This window comes from Dendropsophus ebraccatus, chromosome 7 (genome assembly GCF_027789765.1).
Source record: "Dendropsophus ebraccatus isolate aDenEbr1 chromosome 7, aDenEbr1.pat, whole genome shotgun sequence".
NCBI lineage: Eukaryota > Metazoa > Chordata > Amphibia > Anura > Hylidae > Dendropsophus > Dendropsophus ebraccatus.
The window spans coordinates 94,986,190-95,009,870 of NC_091460.1; the positions used below are offsets into that span (position 1 = coordinate 94,986,190).

A 23,681-nucleotide genomic window follows, 5' to 3' on the forward strand; every position below is an offset into this window, starting at 1 on the left:
TTAGGCCTGACACAGTAGAGTAAGAGTAAAAAAAAAAATAGCTGGCTGGTTAGCGGGGGCGCGATCGGCAGGCCCCAGGCAACCAGTACTGCTCCTCCGCAAACGTAGTGTGATGTCAGAGCATGGCAGTGAGGACACAGAGAACGAGGAGGCAAGGGCAGGCACACGAGTAGTCTACATGGATGCCAGTTAAGGCCCAGCAACAACGAGGCAAGGGTAAGCACACCAGTAGTCTACATGGATGCCAGTTAAGGCCCAGCAACAACGAGGCAAGAGCAGGCACACCAGTAGTCTACATGGATGCCAGTTAAGGCCCAGCAACAGTGAGGCAAAGGGCAGGCACACCAGTAGTCTACATGGATGCCAGTTAAAGGGGTATTCCCCCCAAAAATTATTTTTGCATTAAAGGAGAATTCCGGGGTCTGTTAAAAAAAAAAACAATCACCAAAAAAACAAGAGATCATGTACACCTTTTGTATAGTAACAGTTTGAGCCCAGAATCGCCACTCTCGGACCCCCACATCGCCCGTTCTGACTATAAGCTGGTCCAAGCTCTGTTACTCTGTCAAGCCCACTGTATATGCCCCTCTCCTCCTTGTCCAGCCCACTCAAACCTTGCTGTTTGTCCCACCCCCTGAATGTTACCACCCTCCTAGTGCTTGGCCTATATTCCTGCCACCTGCATCCTCTTTGGCATCACTGCTAGTGTCTGCACACCTAATGTGCAGCTTTGCAAAATGGTAAATTACACTGACAAATCACCACATAGTATACACAGCCCCCCTCTCTTCCCCTTCTGGTCACTGCTCACACTGTCTTCTCAGTGAACCTGCACAGCCTGTCATGCTTTGTCCCCCCTGCAGCCCCCACCTCATCCCTTCTGATCACAGCACACATGGAGCTCTCAGTGAGCCTGCACTGCCTGTCATGTTCTTTCCCTCCTGCAGCCACATTATCAGCGTTCTGGTAAGAGCAGACACACTGAGCTCTTAGCCTGCCTGCTCCAGCATCTCATGCCCTCTCCTCCCCACCTTCTCTGTCCGTATCACAGCTCATACGGAGCTCCCAGCCTGCCTGCTCCAGCATCTCATGCCCTCTCCTCCCCCCCTGCAGCCCCCACCTCCTCCAGTCCTGATCACAGCTCATACAGAGCTCCCAGCCTGCCTGCTCCAGTCTCATGCTCTCTCCCTCAGCAGCCCCCACCTCATCCCGTTCTGATTGCTGAACGGGTTGTAGTCAGTGTCTCTGTACAGGAAGGAGGCATCTCTATGAATATGCATGAGGCAGGGAGGCGTGCCAGGAGCTCAGAGGACGCCTGTACAGTGACGTGGCAAGCCCTACATCACGACCCAAGGTGCAGCAGGGACCCTGCACTCGTCCTGACGTCAGCACAGAATGAGGAAGTAAGCCACTTCCTGCAGCTGGAGACCCAGGGGAAAGTCTGGTAAGGGACCATAATCTGACATGAGTGTACATTAGGAACTTATATAACTTTTTATGTAGGGAAGAAGTGGGGGGAAAAAAATTTCGCCGGACTTCTCCTTTAATACATTGCCCACCCATAGCTTTCCATCTTTTCAATATAAAGTTATTATGGATTCTGCACAGTTTTGTTGTTATCTAGCTGCATTCACCCCCACCGAATGCAGAGAATCACCAGCTCTCAGTCCAACCAGACACACTCCCTGCTCCTGGCCCGCACCCTCCGAGACGGCATCACGTGTCCTGCATCTCTTCAATGGGCCGGGTTAGTGCTTCTATCCCAGCCAAACTGAAGTGATGGAGGACACTGACAGGGGATGGCTTCTGTAAGAGAGGGAGACAGTGATCAGTGCAGCTGTCACTGTCTCCCTTTCTAACAGCAGCCACCCCTGTCACCTGCACCATGTGGCCCCAGCCCAGAGCTCACCCCCTGACTATGCCCCCTCACTCGTGTTGGCGCTTACCGGCGGCAACCTTCCCCCCCATCCCCCCGCCCGTCAGCGGCGGCTCACTCACACCGTTCACCCGCAGCAACCGCCCCCAGCTGGACTTATTTGCGGAACCTCCAGTCACCCGCGGCGGTGCTTACCGGAAACTGCCCTCCGGGCCGCCCACCCACCCGCTGGTATCATTTGCGGCACCGGCGCACTCCCTCCAATATGGTTGTGCACAGACCCGCTCACTCACGGCACCCCTGTCATCAGCGGCTCATTCGTGGCGGGGTATACAGGCGGCAGCTCATACCCCACCCCTCCCCCCCGCGAGTGACCGGGCCTGTGCACAATCATGAGGGATGGGAGTGTGCCCCCCCCCCCCGCACCCGGAACTCATCCGGCCCGCGGCAAGCACCCCCAGCAATTAACCCACCCCCACCTTGGTAGGCAGCCCCCACCCCGTGACTCACCCGCAGCGGCGACACCCCCCGCACCCGGAACTCGCCCGGCCAGCAGCAAGCACCCCCAGATACAACCCCCCCCCCCCCGTGACTCACTTGCCAATTCACTCAACTCTACTATATCACACAAATCAACTCTACTATATCACACAATCAACTACTGTTTTGCTCACTCAACTCTGCTGTATCACTCGCTCAACTTTATATCACTCGCTCAACTGCTATATCTTATGCATATCAGCTCTGCTACATCATGTACCAATCAGACATAAGCATTGCATGATGAGAGATGTAATTTTCTGGCCGGCACCATGTTGGATATAGATTGGCTTATTAAAAAACTTGTAACTGTGGAACGGAAGCAGCTAGAAAGACTGGAGACGGCTCAAAATACTCAGGGGGACTTGGTGAGTATGCCAGTTAAGGCCCAGCAACAACGAGGCAATGGCAGGCACACCAGTAGTCTACATGGATGCCAGAGGTAGGCATATGGACCACAAATCATTTGGTACGAAATGGACAAAACAATGAGGCAAAATTAGGGACGCCAGTAAACTATAGGCCCAGCAGTAGTCGTCATGGATGCCAGTTAAGGCCTAGCCAAAAGGAGGCAAGTGTAGTACCCACTAGTTTTGGGGGGGCTGTACAATACAATCCGGCTAGGCCAGCTGTCAGTCACCATCAAGGGCACACTTGATGCCTCTCGACCAGGGGTGGTGAGGCCACGGCCACGGCTAGACAAGAAAAAATAAAACAGCTGGCTGGTTGGCGGGGGAGCAATCGGCGGGCCACCAGCAATCAGTCCCGCTCCTGTAGCAGTTGGGGTAATATTCCCTGCATCACGTGACTCCCCACTCCTACCCCCAACCACCCTTTCGATTTTCAATTTGAATGTAGCAGTTGGGGTAACATTCCTTGAGGATCTGGCAATTGTCTCACCATTACAAGTGAGTGAGGAAGCAAGTGAGGCTCCAAAAACTAGGCCAGACACTGCATGGCATTCAGCACACAGAGAGCCATTACAAGTGAGTGAAGAAGCAAGTGAGCCCACCTAAAAATTGGAGTGAGTCCAGGGGCAGGGATATGTAGTGGACATGAACCCGGGTGCTGACAGCTAACTGGCTAGGCCTGTTCTCACTTACCATTTACCATCAAGAGTACACTTGTTGCCTGTCGACAGGGGGTGGTGAGGCCACGGCTAGACCAAAAAAATAAAATAAAACAGCTGGCTGGTTGGCGGGGGCACAGACGTAGTGTGACGTCAGAGCATGGCAGTGAGGACACAGAGAACCATTAGAAGTGATACACAAGCAATACATTGTAGTGCCCACTAGTTTAGGGGGGGCTTGACAGTGCTATCTGGTATGGGCAACAACTGTACACATTTTGTCACCCCAATACAATGAGCAGTGAAGCAAGTTCTATGCAGGATGCACTACATATCCCAGCTATTCAGGTCAGTACACACTAGTTTAGGGGGGGGGGGGGGGGGCTTGACAGTGCTATCTGGTATGGGCAACAACTGTACACATTTTGTCACCCCAATACAACAAGCAGTGAAGTAAGTTCTATGCAGGATGCACTACACATCCCAGCTATTCAGTGCAGTACACACTAGTTTAGGGGGGGCTTGACGGTGCTATCTGGTATAGGCAACAACTGTACACATTTTGTCACCCCAATACAATGAGCAGTGAATTAAGTTCTATGTAGGATGCACTACAAATCCCAGCTATACAGTGCAGAACACCAGGACCACCAACCCTTAAAATCAAAAAGGAGTACACTGAGCACTACTTAAGGGTGTGTATGCAACACCTAATGCCCCCTTTCTGCCAGCAGCCGGTCACCACAGTGTGCTGGTTAAATCACAGTAGTAGCACTGCAACTCCCAGTTAACAGTCTGTAGTAATAGTATTAATAAAAGCTTTTAAGCCCTGAAAAGGGCTTTGTTTATATTGCTAGTATATACCCTGTCTACTGGAATGCTAAATCCTACACTGAGACTCTCCCTGACCAGCAGCAGCTCTGTCCCTGATCTCTCATAGCATGCCTCTGAAGCGAGCACTGCCGGCGCAGAGTTTTATATGGCAGGGTCATCTGATCTGGCCAACCAATCGCTGCTATCGACATGTATGGGTCCCACGTCATGGCAGGATGTACCAAAGAGTCTCCTGCATATTTATTGGCTGCGAAAAAGCGTGCAAACTTACAGGAAACTGATAATGAGATTTACTTGAGTATCGTAAGATGCTCGTCCGAGTAACGAGTACCCTAATAATCCATCGAGTACCAAGCTTGGACGAGCATGTTCACTCATCTCTAGTCATGAACCATTAACATATTGTAGCAGGGTGTCCATGACAGATCTAAAAGGTGAGTCTCCAAGTGCTAACTGATCATGTCAGCAGGGGGCAGCATCATAACTCAAGGGGTACATAACAGGGTGTCCCCTTCTACACAAACTGGTTATATGCATTAGGCTACGTTCGCACGTTGTATGACAATGACCCTTCCGTGACCTGGCTGGGTCACGGAACGGCCGACGTCAGAAAAGATCATCACGGCCGATACTGCAGCTGCAGCTGCTTTATCCAAGGAGGCAAGGCGGGCCGGGAGTGGCGCTGCAGCATCTTCAAGTTGGGATGCCTGCTGCTCTGTATTGCAGACCCTCTCTTGTAGCTTCTGCATGTTTTTGTCACAGCAGACCAACATCTGTTTTCACCTCCTCCAGTTTTCCAGTCAGCTAGTTTGTGAAGGTATGTATGGCATCAAGTAGTTGGGCCGACACCTGTGCGAGCATGAGCTCAGGCTCCTCAGGGTCTGCGTGGTCGGCATCTTTGTCAGCACGAGGCTGATCCGCACTTTGCTGTGGAGTAGGCCTTGCAAATGCCTTCAACTTCTCAGCAGCTTGGGATTGTCGGGTGCAGTTCATCTTGGTCCCGAGGTGTTTAGGAAGCAGATAGAATGCTTTTGGGGTGATGGTGACAGGATTTCTACAGGATTAAGTCCAGTAAAGAAACAGTAAAGCCGAAGCTCTCTCTAGGTGCGTCTGTTCATGGCCGCAGCAAGCTCCGCCCCCTAGATCTGATTTCTAAAAATTCAGAACTGGTTGAGAATATCGATGTCCATGAACACCTGGGTAACAGCGACCACAACATAGTGACTTCTATCTTGAAGTGTAGAAAACACAGACATGTTGGGAGGGCGAAAACATTTAATTTTAAAAAGGGCCAATTTTCCTGGGTTAAGGGCTGAACTTCCCGGCATTGACTGGAAGTGGCTGCTGTCAAATACCAATAAAGATAATAAACGGGGAATCTTCAAATCCACATTAAATAACTGTACTCTATGCCCTTAATTTCCCCAAACTGTTTGCGGAAATCCGGACCCTACTGGATAAATGGAACTCATTGCCCATTCCTCTGCTAGGGAGGATAGCGGCGGTCAAGATGACCGTCCTGCCTAAAATCCTCTATTACTTCAAGACCCTCCCGATTCAAGTCCCTATGAGTGCCCTAAAGGCGATCCAAGCCTCCATCCTCAATTTCGTGTGGGCTCATAAACGCCACAGAATTGCTAAAAATATTCTGCAGGCTCCCAAGTCACTGGGAGGACTGGCTCTTCCTGACTTGGTCTGTTACTATTGGGCGGCACATCTCCGCCATATCCCAGCCTGGTCAGCGCCCATGGCCTACACGAAATGGATGCTACTAGAAAAACTGTGGTTAGCGCCTGACCACCCCAACTCCCTCTTATGGTCCACCTCTGACAACCCTTCAGGGACCAGCCTTAGGTCCTATAAATCATACAAGGCTTTTTGGCGCACTTGCATCAAAAAATTTCCCTTAGTCTCCAAATGCTCTCCGATGACCTCCTTTCTTTTCCACCAGAGTTTCCCGGATAGCCTGACGAGTGGAATGTCCAGAGTCTGGCATGCGAACAAGTTGTTTCGTTTCGCAGACATCGTTAACCCTACAGACCGGACCCCCCTATCCTACGCATCTCTAGCCGCCGACTATGACCTACCTCCCACAGCGCAGTACCAGTATCTGCAGATAAAGCACTTTATGCTCACTCTCTTCTCTTCTACTACGTTCTCCCTTCCCATGGATTTTGAGAGGTTATATAAGGCAGGGGTCTCAACTAAGGGTCTTATTTCTGATATCTATCGTATTTTCAAGAGCCTGACGAAGACTTGAGATGTCGCGCTGGGAGGCGCTGTTTGGCAGACAGCTACCACAGTCGGTATGGCGGGTGATAGTGGACAGGGTCGCTCAGACATCTATATGTACAACCTATGAAAGAAAACCAATACAAATTGATGCTGTTGTGGTACCACCACCCCGAATTCCTACACGCTACACGTCGTGGACATTGAGATTGCGCTGGACCCTGTCTTTTACCTTTTTAATGTATCATCCGTGAAATTGGGGCGCAAGACTATGAAATTGCTGCTTCCCATTCTCATGGCAGCTTGTTGCCTAGTAGCTAGATTTTGGAGAAGGACGGTCTCCCCTACACAAAATGACCTATTTGCTCGCATTCTTGATGTAAGGAATATGGAACAACTAACGGCTATGCTTAATAATAGACTGGACCACGTCAAGCAGGTCTGGAAACTGTGGGACGTGTTTTGGGCTGAAAAGGAATCCCCTAATATTAGGGCTCCACGTACAGCTTGACCTTAAATGACTGGTAACCTTCTCTGTAGCCTTCCCTTGTGTAACCTCTGTCTTGCCCCCCCCCCCCCCCATTTATTTTGTGTCAGGAGTAGTATGGGAAATACCAAAGTCACTCCTGCATTTGATTATAGACGTTGACATTCCACTAGTATTGAGTCATACGAAACTTGATACTATGTACTTGTTAATGAACAACTTGTTGCATTGTATTGTCTGATGTGTAAAAGGAAAAATTATTTAATAAAAATAAAATTTAAAAAATACAAATAAAAAAATAACTGTACTGCTAAATTTATTTCTGCCAGTAACAAATATAAAAGATTAAAATCAAATCCCACAAACTGGGGTTAGAAGGGCTATAAACGTCAGAAAAAGGGAATTAAAAAACAAAACAAAATCAAAGGGGTCAGCTGTAGCCTGTAAACATTACACAGAGGTCAATAAAGCCTGTAAAAAGGTAATAAAAGCAGCAAAAATTCCCAATGAAAGGCAGGTGGTCATAGATAGCAAAAGAAACCCCAAATTTTTTTTTAAATATATTCAGGCAAAAAAATAAAATAAAAAAACAAGGTCAGAGCATGTAGGTCCCCTAAATAATGGTGACGGGGAGTTAATAACTGGGGATCAGGTGAAAGCTGAGTTAATGAATGGGTTCTTCAGCTCTGTATATACAAAAGAAGAGGATGGATCTGAGGTGGGCAGGGCCAGTGCTGCTAACACGTGTAAAATACTAAACATGTGATAACCAGCATGGTTTTACTAAGGTTAGAAGCTGTCAAACCAACCTAAGGCTGCATTCCCACGTCAGGATCACGGACGTGGAATGCATGTACCGGAGTCCCCCCGCGCCCGGACAGCATCTGTAATTAGATGCTGGGAGCGGGGGAGACTGTATTCATAAGCGCAGCGCTGTAGTAACAGCACCGCGCGACTGATTCATTACAGCGCGACGCTTATGAATACAGTTTCCCCCCCTCCCAGCATCTAATTACAGATGCTGTCCGGGCGCGGGGGGGCTCCAGTACATGCATTCCACGTCCGTGATCCGTCAGGATCACGGAACGTGGGAATGCAGCCTTATATGTTTTTATGAAGAGGTGAGTAGAAGCCTGGATAGTGGGGTCGCTATGGATTCAATGTACCTAAATTTTGCAAAAGCGTTTGACACAGTCCCTCATGGGCAAACGACGAGATCCAGCAGCACTAGGCAATCCTTGTCAAGTAGCACGATATGAGGATGCACGCTTTGGCCCACTATCTCAGTGAGTGGGTAAAATGCGTAGCTCAAAATAGTATATCCAACAGCATCCAAAACTTCTAGTAAGTCTTCAAAACTTTATTGTGCTCACAAGCAATACGACGTTTCGACTCGCGATGAGTCTTTGTCAAGCATACATTAACAGTGAACAAAGTGCTGGTTAAAAAGGCTACCCATCAATCTAACAACCAATCACTCAGAAATGGGGGTGTGGACACAACGACATATCATGGGAGTGGTAAACTCCAGGGACCTATGTAAAACACGGACATAGAACTACCACAATATTTGCGATGTATAGTATACATGAGTCAAATAATCACCATCAAATAGACCTAGGTGCATAGTATACATCAACCTCAGAGGGGTACTAGGTAAGTGTTTAGGGGCAATATCATGTCCTCATATTTGTAGCATAAGATAATCCATGTAACAGTACAAAGCAGTGTACCTGTATCCGGATGTGTGCCTAGAATCCATGTCGGATTGTGGTGCCTAGCTGGATGTCCTGCAGAGATTCGGGGCGAGAGTGGTAAAGGTCAGCCGTGACGTCATGCGGGAATGTCCGCACGTGTCCCGACCGCCGGAAGTGACGTGTCACCTAACCTCCCCTTCGTCCCGCAAGGCAGACCCGGCCGCGTCACCATGGAAACCAAGACGCCAGCGCTCACCACCGGCGCATGCGCTGTCAGCGAGCGCCGGCGCTCCGGGGAAAGGCGAGCAGCGCCAGACACATGTAAGAGAAGTAAGAGGTAGAAGTAGAGTTATAGAGAGTGCTAGTAGAGAGCACCCAATATGGGGAATACTAATTAAAAAGAAGAATAGAGAGGACAAAAACAAGGAGAAGAGGAAGAAGAAGAAGAAGAAAGAGGAAAAAAAGAAGGAGAAAAAAAGGGCACGGTCCCCACCGTTCACCCCAAATAGCACCTCTGTCCTTGTGTGAAGAGTCTACCCTGTGGTAAGTAAGGGTCTAATGGAAACAGTATCCAGGTGCATAATAAATGTTACAAGGACCTGATATATAGCTATCACATCATAGGATGTAGCAAGTAGCATCCACCCAGGCTAGGAATAAGCTGGGTACATGGGAAGAACCACCTTGAAACAGGTCATCATTCATAATGAGAGGGGGCTGCCCCCACCGTCAGTATCAGCGAGCACCCCGCAATTGCTAGGGCAAATCACTATTAACGGGGGGCAACATATTCAACTGAGATCTCCTGTTCGAGACCCCAGGAATAGTTCCACCGGCAACCCTTAACATCAGACACACAGCTCTCGAGACTGGAAACCTCCTGGTGTGTTAGGCCAGGTGTCCCACGTCATATACCACACATAGACACACAGTCCCTCATGGGCGTCTGACACTAAGCTTTGTAATACAGTACAGTCTATGGAGGATGTGCAGACGTTGCAAGCTGACTTAGACTGACTGAATATTTGGGGGTCCACTTGGCAAACGAGACACAATGTGGATAAATGTAAAGTTATGTACCTGGGCACTAATAACCCATATGCATCATATGTCCTAGGGGGAGTTACTCTGGGAGAATTGTTGATGGAGAAGCATCTGGGTGTACTTATAGATAATAGACTACAGAACAGCACACAATGTCAGTTGCTTCTAAGGCCAGCAGGATATTGTCATGCATTAAAACACGCATGGAATCTCTGGACAAAGCTAATAAGGGGAATGGAGCATCTTCGTTATGAGGATAGATTAAAAGAATTTAATTTGTTTAGTCTGGAGAAGAGATGTTTAAGGGGAGATGACTATTTTATTTAAAGCGACTCTGTACCCACAATCCACCCCCCCCACCCCCCCCAAACCGCTTGTACCTTCGGATAGCTGCTTTTAATCCAAGATCTGTCCTGGGGTCCGTTCGGCAGGGGATGCAGTTATTGTCATAAAAACAACTTTTAATCCTGCAGCGCTCTGTCTAAGGACCGGGGCTTACATTTGTATATGCATTAGACTGGCAGCACCTCTCTGTCCTTCCTCCCCACCCTCCTCATAATTAGGAATGCTCAAGGCCTACTATTCGTCAGCTGTGTGTATAATAAACATGGGCTGGATCGTTAATACACCTGTGCAAAGCTCAAACAGCAGTAAATGTTACTGGAGCATTCCTAATGATGAGGAGGGTGGGGAGGAAGGACGGAGAGGTGGTGCCAGCCTAATGCATATACAAATGTAAGCCCCGGCCGTTAGACACAGGGATGCAGGATTAAAAGTGGTTTTTAGGACAATAACTGCATCCCCTGCCGAACGGACCCCAGGACAGATCTTGGATGTGGGAGCTTCAAAAAAGGCTTAGATCAAATGACAAAAAATACAACATATCCAAGTATAACTGCAATTCAAACAAAACTAATAGGTGATACCTTTCCTTTAACAATGGAAGCATACCTTGGCTGTGGTTTTGTGATGGTTCAAAGTCTGACTCAGAGCTGGAGTCCGAACTAGAGCTGCTGTTTGAAGGACTTGATGGAACAGACTAAAAAAAGAGAAAACATTTAGCCATAGTAACAGCTATTGCAGTGTAAGGATGCTGGAAAAGCTTCCTGCAAGAAAATGGAGTGTGTCCTTAGGCCTAAAGACTACTTAGATAAAGATGCATCTAGTAAAAAAACAAAACAAAAAAAAACATGTACATATATACATACATTTATACAAGCTGATATCAGTTTAAACAAGATAGAAAAATTGTTCAGTGTACAGTATTAGTAAATGTACTCACTGCACTAAGGGCCCTATTACACCAAAAGATGTCTGACAAATTATGTGACAATTTTTTTCAGCCAAAGCCAGGAATGGACTATAAACAGAGAACAGGTCATAAAGATAAGACTAAGATTTCTCCTCTTTTCAAATCCATACCTTGCTTTGGCTGGAAAAATCTATAAGATAATCTGTCAAACATCTTTTGGTGTAATAGGGCCTTTACTGAAAGCAGCTCATTGTGTATTCACTGCACATGATGACAGCAGCTCTCTGTGTACTCACTGCACTTACTGACAGCAGCTCCCTGTACTCACTGCACTTATTGATAGCAGCTCCCTATGTACTCACTGCACTTACTGACAGCAGCTCCCTGTATACACTGCACTTACTGACAGCAGCTCCCTGTATACTTACTGCACTTACTGACCGCAGCCCCCTGTGTACTGACTGCACTTACTGACAGCAGCAAATATGTTGAAAAACAAACGACTGATATAGCATCGATCTGATGCCGTCGCTCCGTGGAAAAGGGGCTACCCGGACGATCGAGCGATCACCCGGGCAGCCCCCCTGACTCACCAGCTCACTGCCGACACGTGGAATAGCTGCGGCAGCGAGCAGGGAATGAGGAGCAAATTAGCGCTGACAGCACTCGTTTGCTCCTCTGCATCGTCCCGTGGAATAGGGGCTTTAGGGCAGGGCAGCAGGGCATGGTCATATCTTATGGACAGAATCTCCACAGAGCAGGAAAGCACAGCCTTGAGGAGGGGAAGCTGATTTTAGCTCTGAGGTACACAGTGAGCTGCTGTCAGTAAGTGCAGTGAGTACACATGGAGCTACTGTCAGTAAGTGCAGTGAGTACACAGGGAGCTGCTGTCAGTAAGTGCAGTGAGTACACAGGGAGCTGCTGTCAGTAAGTGCAGTGAGTACACAGGGAGCTGCTGTCAGTAAGTGCAGTGAGTACACAGGGAGCTGCTGTCAGTAAGTGCAGTGAATACACAGGGAGCTGCTGTCAGTAAGTGCAGTGTATACAGGAAGCCGATTATCGCTCGGTGGAATAGAGAAAACGATCAGCCGATCGTTGGTCACCCACCGTGCATCGCTTCGTGGAATAGCAGTGCGCGGCGGGCGACTGACGATTTAAGAAGCAGCATACATTACCTAGCAGGGCTTCTCCTCCGCTCCGTCTTCCTCCCCAGGTCCCGCGGCGCAGCATCAGCTTCGGTGCGGCCTGACTGAGCTGTGAGACGGCTCAGCCAATCACTGGCCGCAATCGCCGCGGCCAGTGATTGGCTAAGCGGTCTGACAGCTCAGTTGATGCTGCGCCGCAGGACCCAGGGAGAAAGACTGAGCGGAGGAGAAGCCCTACTAATTAATGTATGCTGCAAGGACATCGGTAGCGAGCTGCAGCCTGCAGCCCTCGCTAACGATTGTCGGGCCGTGGAATAAGCCCAGTAAATGAGCGCCGATCTAGCAGACGTTTACATCGTTTATCGGACCCTGCTTGGCCTGTGGAATAGGACCCTAAGTGCAGTGAGTATACAGGGAACTGCTGTCAGTAAGAGCAGTCAGTACAGGACACTGTTGTCAGTGAGGGAGCTGCTGTCAGGAAGTGCAGTGAGTACACTTACTGATACTGTACACTGAACAATTTTACTATTAAGTGGTCAACCCCTTTAAAAGGAAACAATCAGCAGGTTAAAGGAATCTAACTCCCTATACCTAGTTTTGTAGGTTTAACGTTAGCCTAAGAGAGGTCAGTGTTAGGAACCTTGTCTCTGAGGTCACCTTAACATGGCGAAATGGTACTGTATTTGATCAAATACTTTTTTAAGATCATTTAAAAAAAAAAAAAATCTTTAGATGAGTTTTTCTATTGTGTATACAATGGGGGGAGTATATACGGTAAGTCCTAGCACTTGCAAGTTGCTGTCGCACTTTTGCGTTTTTGTCTTTTTTTATGTCGGATGACATGCAAAAAGTTAGTTTTCGTGACAGGTACATTTTAAATGCTGTTTTACTAACATTGAGCTTTTGTCTGTGCTGAAAAAGCACTATTGGAAGGTCTGTTCATTACCATCAGCTAAAACATAGCAGGACATAGTTACCTCTGATTTTGAAGATTCCTCATTATCAGAGTTGGAATCATCTTCTACTGGTTTCTTTACATCAGTGTCTGGTTTACTCCTATCAGGTTTGTTTCCTGATTTCTCCTTTACCATTTTCTTCTCTGTGTAGGATGAGTTGGAGGTGATAGAGTTACTTGGATTAGGAGCTCCCCGAGGGGAGGTTCCAGAAACTGCAAGTCCTTTGGAAGTTCCTTTTTTCAGCTTTTTACTACTAGATTTAGGAGAGTCTATGTTTGGTGGCCTTTTGCTTGAGGGCTTGGCCTCAGATGGACCACCTTTTGGAGACATATTTTCCATCTTAGGCTCTTTCAAAGCTAACTTTTGTTCTTTAAAGGCTACTTTAATGGGCGGTTTCTCATCCTTTTGAGGCTTGGCCTCAGCTGGTTTTCTGGAGGAAGAGGACTCCTTAACTTGTTTGCCGATATCACTCTCTTTACTTTTGCTTTCTGAATCTTTCCTCATCCGCTCCTTGTGTTCTTTTGTAACTTTGTGGGGTTTTGATGTTTTACTACTTTCTTTATTGCCATCCTGAAAAACATTATAGGAAGTGTAGAAAACCATGTATGTTGTATAATGATTACGATATTGTTAACTTCTGTTGGGGGGGGGGGGGGGGGGTTCCACACCATGCATGGTGAAATACTGACCTTTGATCCATAAGATGATGGTTTAGCCTTCTTTGGGTCTGAAAATGCAGAGAGGGGAATTGTTGGCAACATTGGATAGTCAGGGCTTGGTCTTGATAAAGTCTCTGCTCCCTCTGGCATGACCATTACCTGAAAGTAAAACTCCTGTGCATCAAGTTGCATGTTTGCAGGTAATAAAAAACCTATAAATATACTTTTTGGTGCAAGCTTGTAGAAAGTTAAAAATGATTTTCCTAGTTTGCTGAAAAACCGGTATAATTTAAGGGGTAGTTCAGCAAAAAAGAAAAGAAAAACAAAACAAAACACACCAGTCTTCCATTACTTATCTGCTACAAGTAGTGGTATATTCTTTACAGTCTGACACAGTGCTCTCTGCTGCCACCTCTGTTTGTGACAGTTTGGAATTGACCATTAGACCATACATACAGCCACGGCGCAGGACTCCCAAAAGAACTCCAAGGACCTCACAAGTATCTTTCTTGGACGTTTAATCACACTAGGCTTTAAAAAAAAAAAAAAAAAAAAAAAAAAAAAAAAAAAAGGAGCGTCGTGTTTCGGTGTCTGACTGACACCTTTATCAAGCTCCTATATACAAAAACATAAATTGCTTAATAATACACAGATAGCTCCACTCAAGAGCAGACAAACATCCTCTATATAAACTAAGAAATTACATATAATAAATAATAAACTATTATGCAGCACTGAACCAAACCGCATGGCATAGACAAACGACTGACACGGTTAGCCAATATCAGGTCAGTTATATCATCCCAAAAAAAAAATAAATGGCTATAGAACACTTGATGTCCAAAAATGAAACCAATTAAGCAGCCTCAATACACATATACTGTATAACTCTGTTCCTGAGAGTCCGATCAGCTATAGCAGGGGTGGGGAACCTTTTCCATGTCGAAGGGCAGTCGGGCATTAATAAAATCATTCGAGGGCCGCATACTGTGCTCGGCAATTAGTAGCGTGGTCTGCAGCACCCGGGGCAAGGCAAAGTATTGTTTCCCTAGTGCCCCTGCTATCGTAGTTAACCGCCAAGTTGTGCCCCTTGTAGTCTAGTTAACCCCCAAGTCATGCCCCTTGTAGTCTATTTAACCCCCCAGTGATGCCTTTGGTAGGCTTAGTAACCCCCCCCACCAATGATGTCCCTGGTAGGCTAGTTAACCCCCAGTCATGTCCCTGGTAGCCTAACTAACCCCCCCAGTCATGTCCCTGGTAGAATCAAACCCCCCCGGTCATGTCCCTGGTAGCCTAACCCCCCACCAACCCCCCCCCCCCAGTCATGTCACTGGCAGCCTAGTTAACCCCCCAAGTGATGACCCTGGTAGCCTCAACCCCCCAGTCATGTCACTGGTATCCTCAACCCCCCCCCCCCCAGTCATGTCCCCGGTGGCCTCAAACCCCCCCAACCCCCCCCCCCCCAGTCATGTCCCTGGTAGCATAGTTAGCCCCCCAGTCATGTCCCTGGTAGTCTACGTACCACCCCACCCCCCCCATTCATGTCCCTGGTAGCCTAGTTAAACCCCCCTCAGTCATGTCCCTGGTAGCCTAGTTAACCCCCCCCCCCCCAGTCATGTCCCTGGTAGCCTAGTTAACCCCCCCCCCAGTCATGTCCCTGGTAGCCTAGTTAACCCCCCCCCCCCCGTCATGTCCCTGGTAGCCTAGTTAACCCCCCCCCCCCCAGTCATGTCCCTGGTAGCCTAGTTAACCCCCCCCCCCCGTCATGTCCCTGGTAGCCTAGTTAACCCCCCCCCCCCCAGTCATGTCCCTGGTAGCCTAGTTACCCCCCCGTCATGTCCCTGGTAGCCTAGTTAGCCCCCCTCCAGTCATGTCCCTGGTAGCCTAGTTACCCCCCCTCCAGTCATGTTCCTGGTAGCCTAGATAACCCCCCCCCCCCATTCATGTCCCTGGTAGCCTTGTTAACCCCCCAGTGCCTGTCCCAAATAAAAAAAAAAATATAACATCCAACTCACCTTTCCTCTGCTTCCACGTTGCCCAGGTCCACTACTCTCCCCTCTAGCTTGTGCCATTCTTCTCCTGCAGGCGGTGCACGATGAATTGGCGCCATCGCGCGCACCACGAAGGAGGAATACATTTGCCGCTCTGGTGGGGAAGGGGCTGGCACAGACACAGGAAGATGCTGTGAATCCCGGCTCCTGCACCACCAGAGCGTCGCACATCACAGGGAAGCCGCTGGCCATATCGGGAGGTCTCAGGGGCCGGGTGCGGCCCACGGGCCGGAAGTTCCCCACCGCAGAGCTATAGCAATAAACAACAAAAATGCTGTGTAGCAATGTGCCAGCAACTTACCTCCTCACTGCAAAACGCCAAATCCTGCTCTGAGAGCAGCAGAATCCCCATGACATCACTTCCCCTGACGTCACCTGAATGACATCACCTGACAGACATCAGGAGCTGTTAACCCTCAGAGGGCCAGGACCTTTGGAGGGCAGGGGGAGAATGTGGATGAAAGTATATGTGACTACATTGGATGGCCAGCTGGAATATTCATAGAATCCATTAGCTCCAAATGGGATGTGTAAAAGTACAAGATTATAAAATATGTATACAAATGATATGTATATGATTAAAATATCTTTGCCTATAAAGTAAATATAAATAATTAAATGGCCTGCTAGAATATAATAGTGGCCTGCTGTTATGACTAAATAACAATTAAGATATTTACTGGAAATGGTACAAAACATAAAAAATAAAAATTCTGTAAAAAAATAAAATATAAAAAAAATATTATTATTATTATATATATACCACACATATCCCCTCCACTCTTGAATGTGTGAATAACGTGTGAATAAACGTCCAAGCTGCATTTTCGTGCTTTGGCATCAGAACCAGTGCTGGGAGCAGAGAACCAGAAGCCAGGCGGCGGACTAATTTAACCTCTTAAGGACGGAGCCAATTTTCGTTTTTGCGTTTTCGTTTTTTCCTCCTTGTGTTTAAAAGGCCATAGCACTTGCATATTTCCACCTAGAGACCCACATGAGCCCTTATTTTTTGCGTCACTAATTGTACTTTGCAATGACAGGCTGAATTTTGGCATAAAGTACACTGCGCAACCAGCAAATAATTCAATGTGTGGTGAAATGATGGCTTGTAAAAAATTCAAACCATTGTTAAATATATGTTCCTTAAAATCGCTCCATTCCCATGCCTATAACGCTTTTATCCTTTGGTCTATGGGGCTGTTTGAGGTGTCATTTTTTGCGCCATGATGTGTTCTTTCTATCGGTACATTGATTGCGCATATATACGACTTTTTGATCGCTTTTTATTACATTTTTTCTGGATTGGATGCGACCACAAATGCGCAATTTTGCACTTAGGGATTTTTTTACGCTTACGCCGTTTACCATGCGAGATCAGGAATGCGATTAATTAATAGTTCGGGAGATTACGCACGCGGCGATAGCAAACATGTTTATTTATTTATTTACTTTTATTTAAAACATGGGAAAAAGGGGGTGATTCAGACTTTTATTAGGGGAGGGGGCTTTTTACTAGAAACACTTTGGAGCTGACACCCGGCCGGCATAGACGTGGGGATTGCGAGCGATCCACCCCACTAGACACCAGAGAAGTGCTGCATCCGGTAATCGGATGCAGCTGTCATCTTTGACAGCTGCATCTGATTACTGTATTAGCAAGCACGGCGATCGGACCGTGCCCGCTAATAGCCGCGGGCCTGGGCTACACGCGGCACCCAGGACCGCGGTGGATCAGAGCGGGGTCACCGTGCGGCCCCGCTCTGAACATCTCTTGCGGGCGCATGACGTACCGGTACGTCACGCGTCCTTAAAAGGTTAACATAAACGCCTACTAGTGTTGCGCCTAAGGTTTGCACAACACCACCAGGTTAGTTTGGTCCATTTTCAAGCAGTTTTCCTACTGATACTGTCCATGCTACACTAGCGCTCCTCTTTGTCCAGATATGTTATTTGTCTGCCCTACAGGAACTTACCAGAGCAGTAGCAAATCCCCATGAAAAAAAAACACCTCTGCTCTCTAGACTGGAAAGTATACACCATTTCCTGCATGACATACAGCAGCTAATAAGTACTGGAATACTGAAGATTTTTTTAATAGACATAAATTAGAAATCTCTAGCACTTTCTGACACCATTTGAGTTGGGGGGGGAGGGAAAAAAAAAAAAAAAGATTTTGGTGAACTACCCCTTTAAGAGTCATATAGGTCCATGTTGCATCAACAGTTGGACAAGTGGTATGCCTGTTCGTGTACTCTTAGCTGTTCCTTTTGCAGTAGTACACAAAGCCATTCTAACTATATGTGCTCACCCCTCCAGCTTTCAGCAACTTTCTGCGGAATTCCTTGGTGGGATTATTGAAAGTCAATTTCTCACAGCGTAAATGATTTACCGGTGGATTTCCCTCAAGATTCAGAAACAAATCATAAGTAAAACACACTCTCTTGGGTTCTTCCTGCAAAACAAGTACAATATATTAGCAACAATTATCAAAGCTACACTAACTCATATAAGAATTAATGCTGATATATACATATACAGGTTTTACCTTATTTTTGAAGTACACTTCAATTGGTAAAATGAAGCCAGCATATCCAGATTCTTCAACTTTATATGGTGGCTCCTTGCACGCTACCAAAGGAAACATATGACAAGGCATCCCAATATTAAAATATATTCAATGGCAAAACAAAACAAAACAAAAAAATTGCCACGCATTTAAAGAAACACTCCAAAGCCTTTTTACGCTAACCCCGTGGTTACAATGTGTTCCATTTCCTTATTAAGCTGCCATAAGCTGTGTGATCGAGACCTTTCCAATGTATAGCTATAAAATGCTCATAAGTATACATAAGGAAAATGACTTCTGGTGCTTCCACAAACAGGTGAATCTGCTAGTCACACTTTGATACAGCAGGGAACGGAAACAGCAATGCATCATGCAAATGGAGCACCCAGTACATAGGGGGAGAAGGTGAGCCATTTAATTTAACCAGCCTTAGGGCTCTTTAACCAGGTCGGCATCTATAAACAGAAATATTACTATTGTTAGATAGGTCAAACAGTAATATATTTTGGACTAGAAAATGTACCCGGCGCTGCCCGGGTATAAAGTGTCAGTGTGTTAATTAGATTTGTTCTAAGGTGGCCAGGAGGCCAAGCTAAAGGTATTGTTTCATCTGAGTTAATCAGTGGAATTAGTGTATACCTGTAGTGCATAGTTGAAGGGGTTCTGTATACCCACAATGTATAGTTTTTAGGGGTCTCGCATATCTGTAGTGCATAGTTGGGGGGGCTGTATACCTATAGTGTATAGTTGAGGGAGGTCCTGTATACCTGCAGTGTACAGTTGGTGAAGGTCCTGTATACCTGTACTGTATAGTTCTGGGGTCCTGTATACCTGTAGTATATAGTTGGTGCTGTATACCTGTAATGTATAGTTGGTGGAGGTCTTGTATACCTGTAGTTTATAGTTTGAGGGTCCTGGATACCTGTAGTGTATAATTGGTGGAGGTCTTGTATACCTGTAGTATATAGTTCGGGGGTCCTGTATTCCTGTAGTAAGTAGTTTGAGGGTCCTGTATAACTATAGTATAAAGTTGGTGGAGGTCCTGTATACCTGTAGTGTATATAGTTTGGGGTCCTATATACCTGTAGTATATAGCTGGTGGAGTTCCTGTATACCTGTAGTATATTTGGGGTCCTGTATACTTGTAGTATAGAGTTGGTGAAGGTGCTGTATACCTGTATTATAGAGTTGGTGTAGGTCCTGTATACCTGTAGTGTATGGTTTTGAGGTCCTGTATACCTGTAGTGTATAGTTTGGGGTCCTATATACCTGTAGTATATAGTTGGTGGAGTTCCTGTATACCTGTAGTGTATAGTTTTGGGGTCCTGTATACCTGTAGTGTATAGTTTGGGGTCCTGTATACCTGTAGTATATAGCTGGTGGAGGTCCTGTACACCTAAAGTATATAGTTGGTGGAGGTCCTGTATACCTGTAGTATATAGTTTTGGGGTCCTGTATACCTGTAGTGTAAAGTTTGGGGTCCTGTATACCTGTAGTATATAGTTTTTTGGAGGTCCCGTGCACTTGTAGTGTATAGTTTTGGGGTCCTGTATACCTGTAGTGTCCTGTATACCTGCAGGGTTGTATTTACCCGTATGGCAGTGTTATTCAGTCACAGTGTGTTGGTATTGGTCATGTCTGGTGTGGCGGTGTTATCCAGTCACGGTATGGTGGTATTGGTCAGGTCTGGTATAGCTGTGTTATCCAGTCACAGTATGGTGGTATTGGTCAGGACTGGTGTGGCGGTGTTACCCAGTCACAGTTTGCCGGTATTGGTCAGGTCTGGTATGGCAGTGTTATCCAGTCACAGTATGGCGGTATTGGTCAGGTCTGGTATGGCAGTGTTATCCAGTCACAGTATGGCGGTATTGGTCAGGTCTGGTATGGAGGTGTTATCCAGTCACAGTATGGCGGTATTGGTCAGGTCTGGTATGGCAGTGTTACCCAGTCACAGTTTGGTATACCTGTAGTGCCCTGTATATACCTGTACTGTATAAATGGAGTAGGGGGTCCTGTATATACATGTACTGTATAGATGGAGTAGGGGGTCCTGTATATACATGTACTGTATAGATGGAGTAGTGGGCCCTGTATACACATGTACTGTATAGTTGGAGTAGAGGGCCCTGTATATACATGTACTGTATAGTTGGAGTAGGGGGTCCTGTATATACATGTACTGTATGGATGGAGTAGGGGGTCCTGTATATACATGTACTGTATAGATGGAGTAGGGGGCCCTGTATACATGTACTGTATAGATGGAGTAGGGGGTCCTGTATATACATGTCCTGTATAGATGGAGTAGGGGGTCCTGTATATACATGTACTGTATGGATGGAGTAGGGGGCCCTGTATATACATGTACTGTATAGATGGAGTAGGGGGTCCTGTATATACATGTACTGTATAGATGGAGTAGGGGGTCCTGTATATACATGTACTGTATAGATGGAGTAGGGGGTCTACCAGTTATTACTGTGGATGTTGTGAGGCAGCTTCCCTAGCAACCATTGCTCCTTGTGAAAATGAAAGCAGTAATCCTATTGGTTGCTAAGGCTCCAACTGCCGTGTCTGCTGCAGCTAATTATATCACCTGTGTTTGCAGTGAGGAGATTTTCCCAGTCATCTCTATAGGGGGCTCTTCCCCCTCCCCCTCCTCTCCTGTACATCTGGCGGGGACGGGACCTTCGCAATAACCTTCCCGGCACCCAATGTACCTGTGTGCCAAATTTGGGGTCAAACGGTTCAGGCGTTTGGAAGTCTATAGAGGACAGACAGACAGACAGACAAGCCGGGTATAAAGTGTGAGTGTTTTAATTAGATTTGTTCTAAGGTGCCCAAGAGGCCGAGCTAAAGGTATTGTTTCATCTGAGTTAATCAGTGGAATAGTGCATAGTTGGAGGGGTTCTGTATACCCACAATGTATAGTTTTTAGGGGTCTCCCATATCTGTAGTGCATAGTTGGGGGGGCTGTATACCTAAAGTGTATAGTTGGGGGGGGTCCTGTATACCTGTAGTGTGTAGTTGGGGGGGCTGTATACCTGTAGTTGAGGGAGGTCCTGTATACCTGCAGTGTACAGTTGGTGAAGGTCCTGTATACCTGTACTGTATAGTTCGGGGGTCCTGTATACCTGTAATGTATAGTTGGTGGAGGTCTTGTATACCTGTAGTTTATAGTTTGAGGGTCCTGGATACCTGTAGTGTATAATTGGTGGAGGTTTTGTATACCTGTAGTATATAGTTCGGGGGTCCAGTATAGCTGTAGTGCATAGTTTGAGGGTCCTGTATAACTGTAGTATAGAGTTGGTGGAGGTCCTGTATACCTGTAGTGTATAGTTTGGGGTCCTATATACCTGTAGTAAGTATATAGTTGGTGGAGTTCCTGTATACCTGTAGTATATAGCTTTGGGGTCCTGTATATCTGTATTATAGAGTTGGTGTAGGTCCTGTATACTTGTAGTGTATAGTTTTGAGGTCCTGTATACCTGTAGTGTATAGTTTGGGGTCCTATATACCTGTAGTATATAGTTGGTGGAGGTCCTGTGTACCTGAAGTATATAGTTGGTGGAGGTCCTGTATACCTGTAGTGTATAGTTTTGGGGTCCTGTATACCTGTAGTGTATAGTTTTGGGGTCCTGTATACCTGTAGTGTAAAGTTTGGGGTCCTGTATACCTGTAGTATATAGTTTGTGGAGGTCCCGTGTACATGTAGTGTATAGTTTTGGGGTCCTGTATACCTGCAGGGTCTTATTTACCCGTATGGCAGTGTTATTCAGTCACAGTGTGTCGGTATTGGTCAGGTCTGGTATAGTGGTGTTATCCAGTCAAAGTATGGCGGTATTGGTCAGGTGTGGTATGGCAGTGTTACCCAGTCACAGTATGGCAGTATTGGTAAGGTCTGGTATGGCAGTGTTACCCAGTCACAGTATGGTGGTATTGGTCAGGTCTGGTATAGCGGTGTTATCCACAGTATGGCGGTATTGGTCAGGTCTGATATGATGGTGTTATCCAGTCACAGTATGACGGTATTGGTCAGGTCTGGTGTGGCGGTGTTACCCAGTCACAGTTTGGCGGTATTGGTCAGGTCTGGTATGGCAGTGCTATCCAGCACAGTATGGTGGTATTGGTCAGGTCTGGTATGACAGCGTTATCCAGCACAGTATGGCGGTATTGGTCAGGTCTGGTATGGCAGTGTTATCCATCACAGTATGGCGGTATTGGTCAGGTTTGGTATGGCAGTGTTATCCAGTCACAGTATGGCATTATTGGTCAGGTCTGGTATGACAGTGTTATCCAGCACTGTATGGCGGTATTGGTCAGGTCTGGTGTGGCAGTGTTACCCAGTCACAGTTTTGTATACCTGTAGTGCCCTGTATATACATGTACTGTATAGATGGAGTAGGGGGTCCTGTATATACATGTACTTTATAGATGGAGTAGGGGGTCCTGTATACATGTACTGTATAGATGGAGTAAGGGGTCCTGTATATATATGTACTGTATAGATGGAGTAGGGGGTCCTGTATATACATGTACTGTATAGATGGAGTAGGGGGTCCTGTATATACATGTACTGTATAGATGGAGTAGGGGGTCCTGTATACATGTACTGTATAGATGGAGTAGGGGGCCCTGTATATACATGTACTGTATAGTTGGAGTAGGGGGTCCTGTATATACATGTACTGTATAGATGGAGTAGGGGGTCCTGTATATACATGTACTGTATAGATGGAGTAGGGGGTCCTGTATATACATGTACTGTATAGATGGAGTAGGGGGTCTACCAGTTATTACTGTGGATGTTGTGAGGCAGCTTCCCTAGCAACCATTGCTCCCTGTGAAAATGAAAGCAGTAATCCTATTGGTTGCTAAGGCTCCAACTGCCGTGTCTGCTGCAGCTAATTATATCACCTGTGTTTGCAGTGAGGAGATTTTCCCAGTCATCTCTATGGGGCGCTCTTTCCCCTCCCCCTCCCCTCCTGTACATCTGGCGGGGACGGGACCTTCGCAATAACCTTTCCGGGCACCCAATGTATCTGTGGGCCAAATTTGGGGTCAAACGATTCAGGCGTTTGGAAGTCTATAGAGGACAGACAGACAGACAGAAGGACAGAAGGACAGACAGACTTTGATTTTTATGATATAGATATCTGTTGGCCAAATTTTAATTTAGCTGCTCTCTCTCTAAACCCCCTACAAACTCCTTCACCCTTGGGTGGTGGCTTCTTTCTGTAAAACCATCAGGTGCTCTGATACTTATCCCTGGT

The 23,681-nt window shown here is 46.7% G+C and overlaps 1 protein-coding gene across 2 annotated transcripts in view; it reads right to left on the reverse strand.

Annotated features, from left to right (window-relative positions):
* MLLT1 (MLLT1 super elongation complex subunit) overlaps positions 1-23,681 on the reverse strand; it is a 208,678-nt gene that overhangs the window by 80,675 nt on the left and 104,322 nt on the right. For both annotated transcript variants that reach the window (XM_069977920.1, XM_069977922.1), the window contains exons 3-7: positions 18,388-18,470; positions 18,151-18,294; positions 13,822-13,950; positions 13,154-13,702; positions 10,731-10,818 (exon numbers count right to left, since the gene is read on the reverse strand). In XM_069977920.1, the coding sequence (XP_069834021.1) occupies positions 10,731-10,818; positions 13,154-13,702; positions 13,822-13,950; positions 18,151-18,294; positions 18,388-18,470 (993 nt within the window). The remainder of the gene's footprint in view (positions 1-10,730; positions 10,819-13,153; positions 13,703-13,821; positions 13,951-18,150; positions 18,295-18,387; positions 18,471-23,681) is intronic.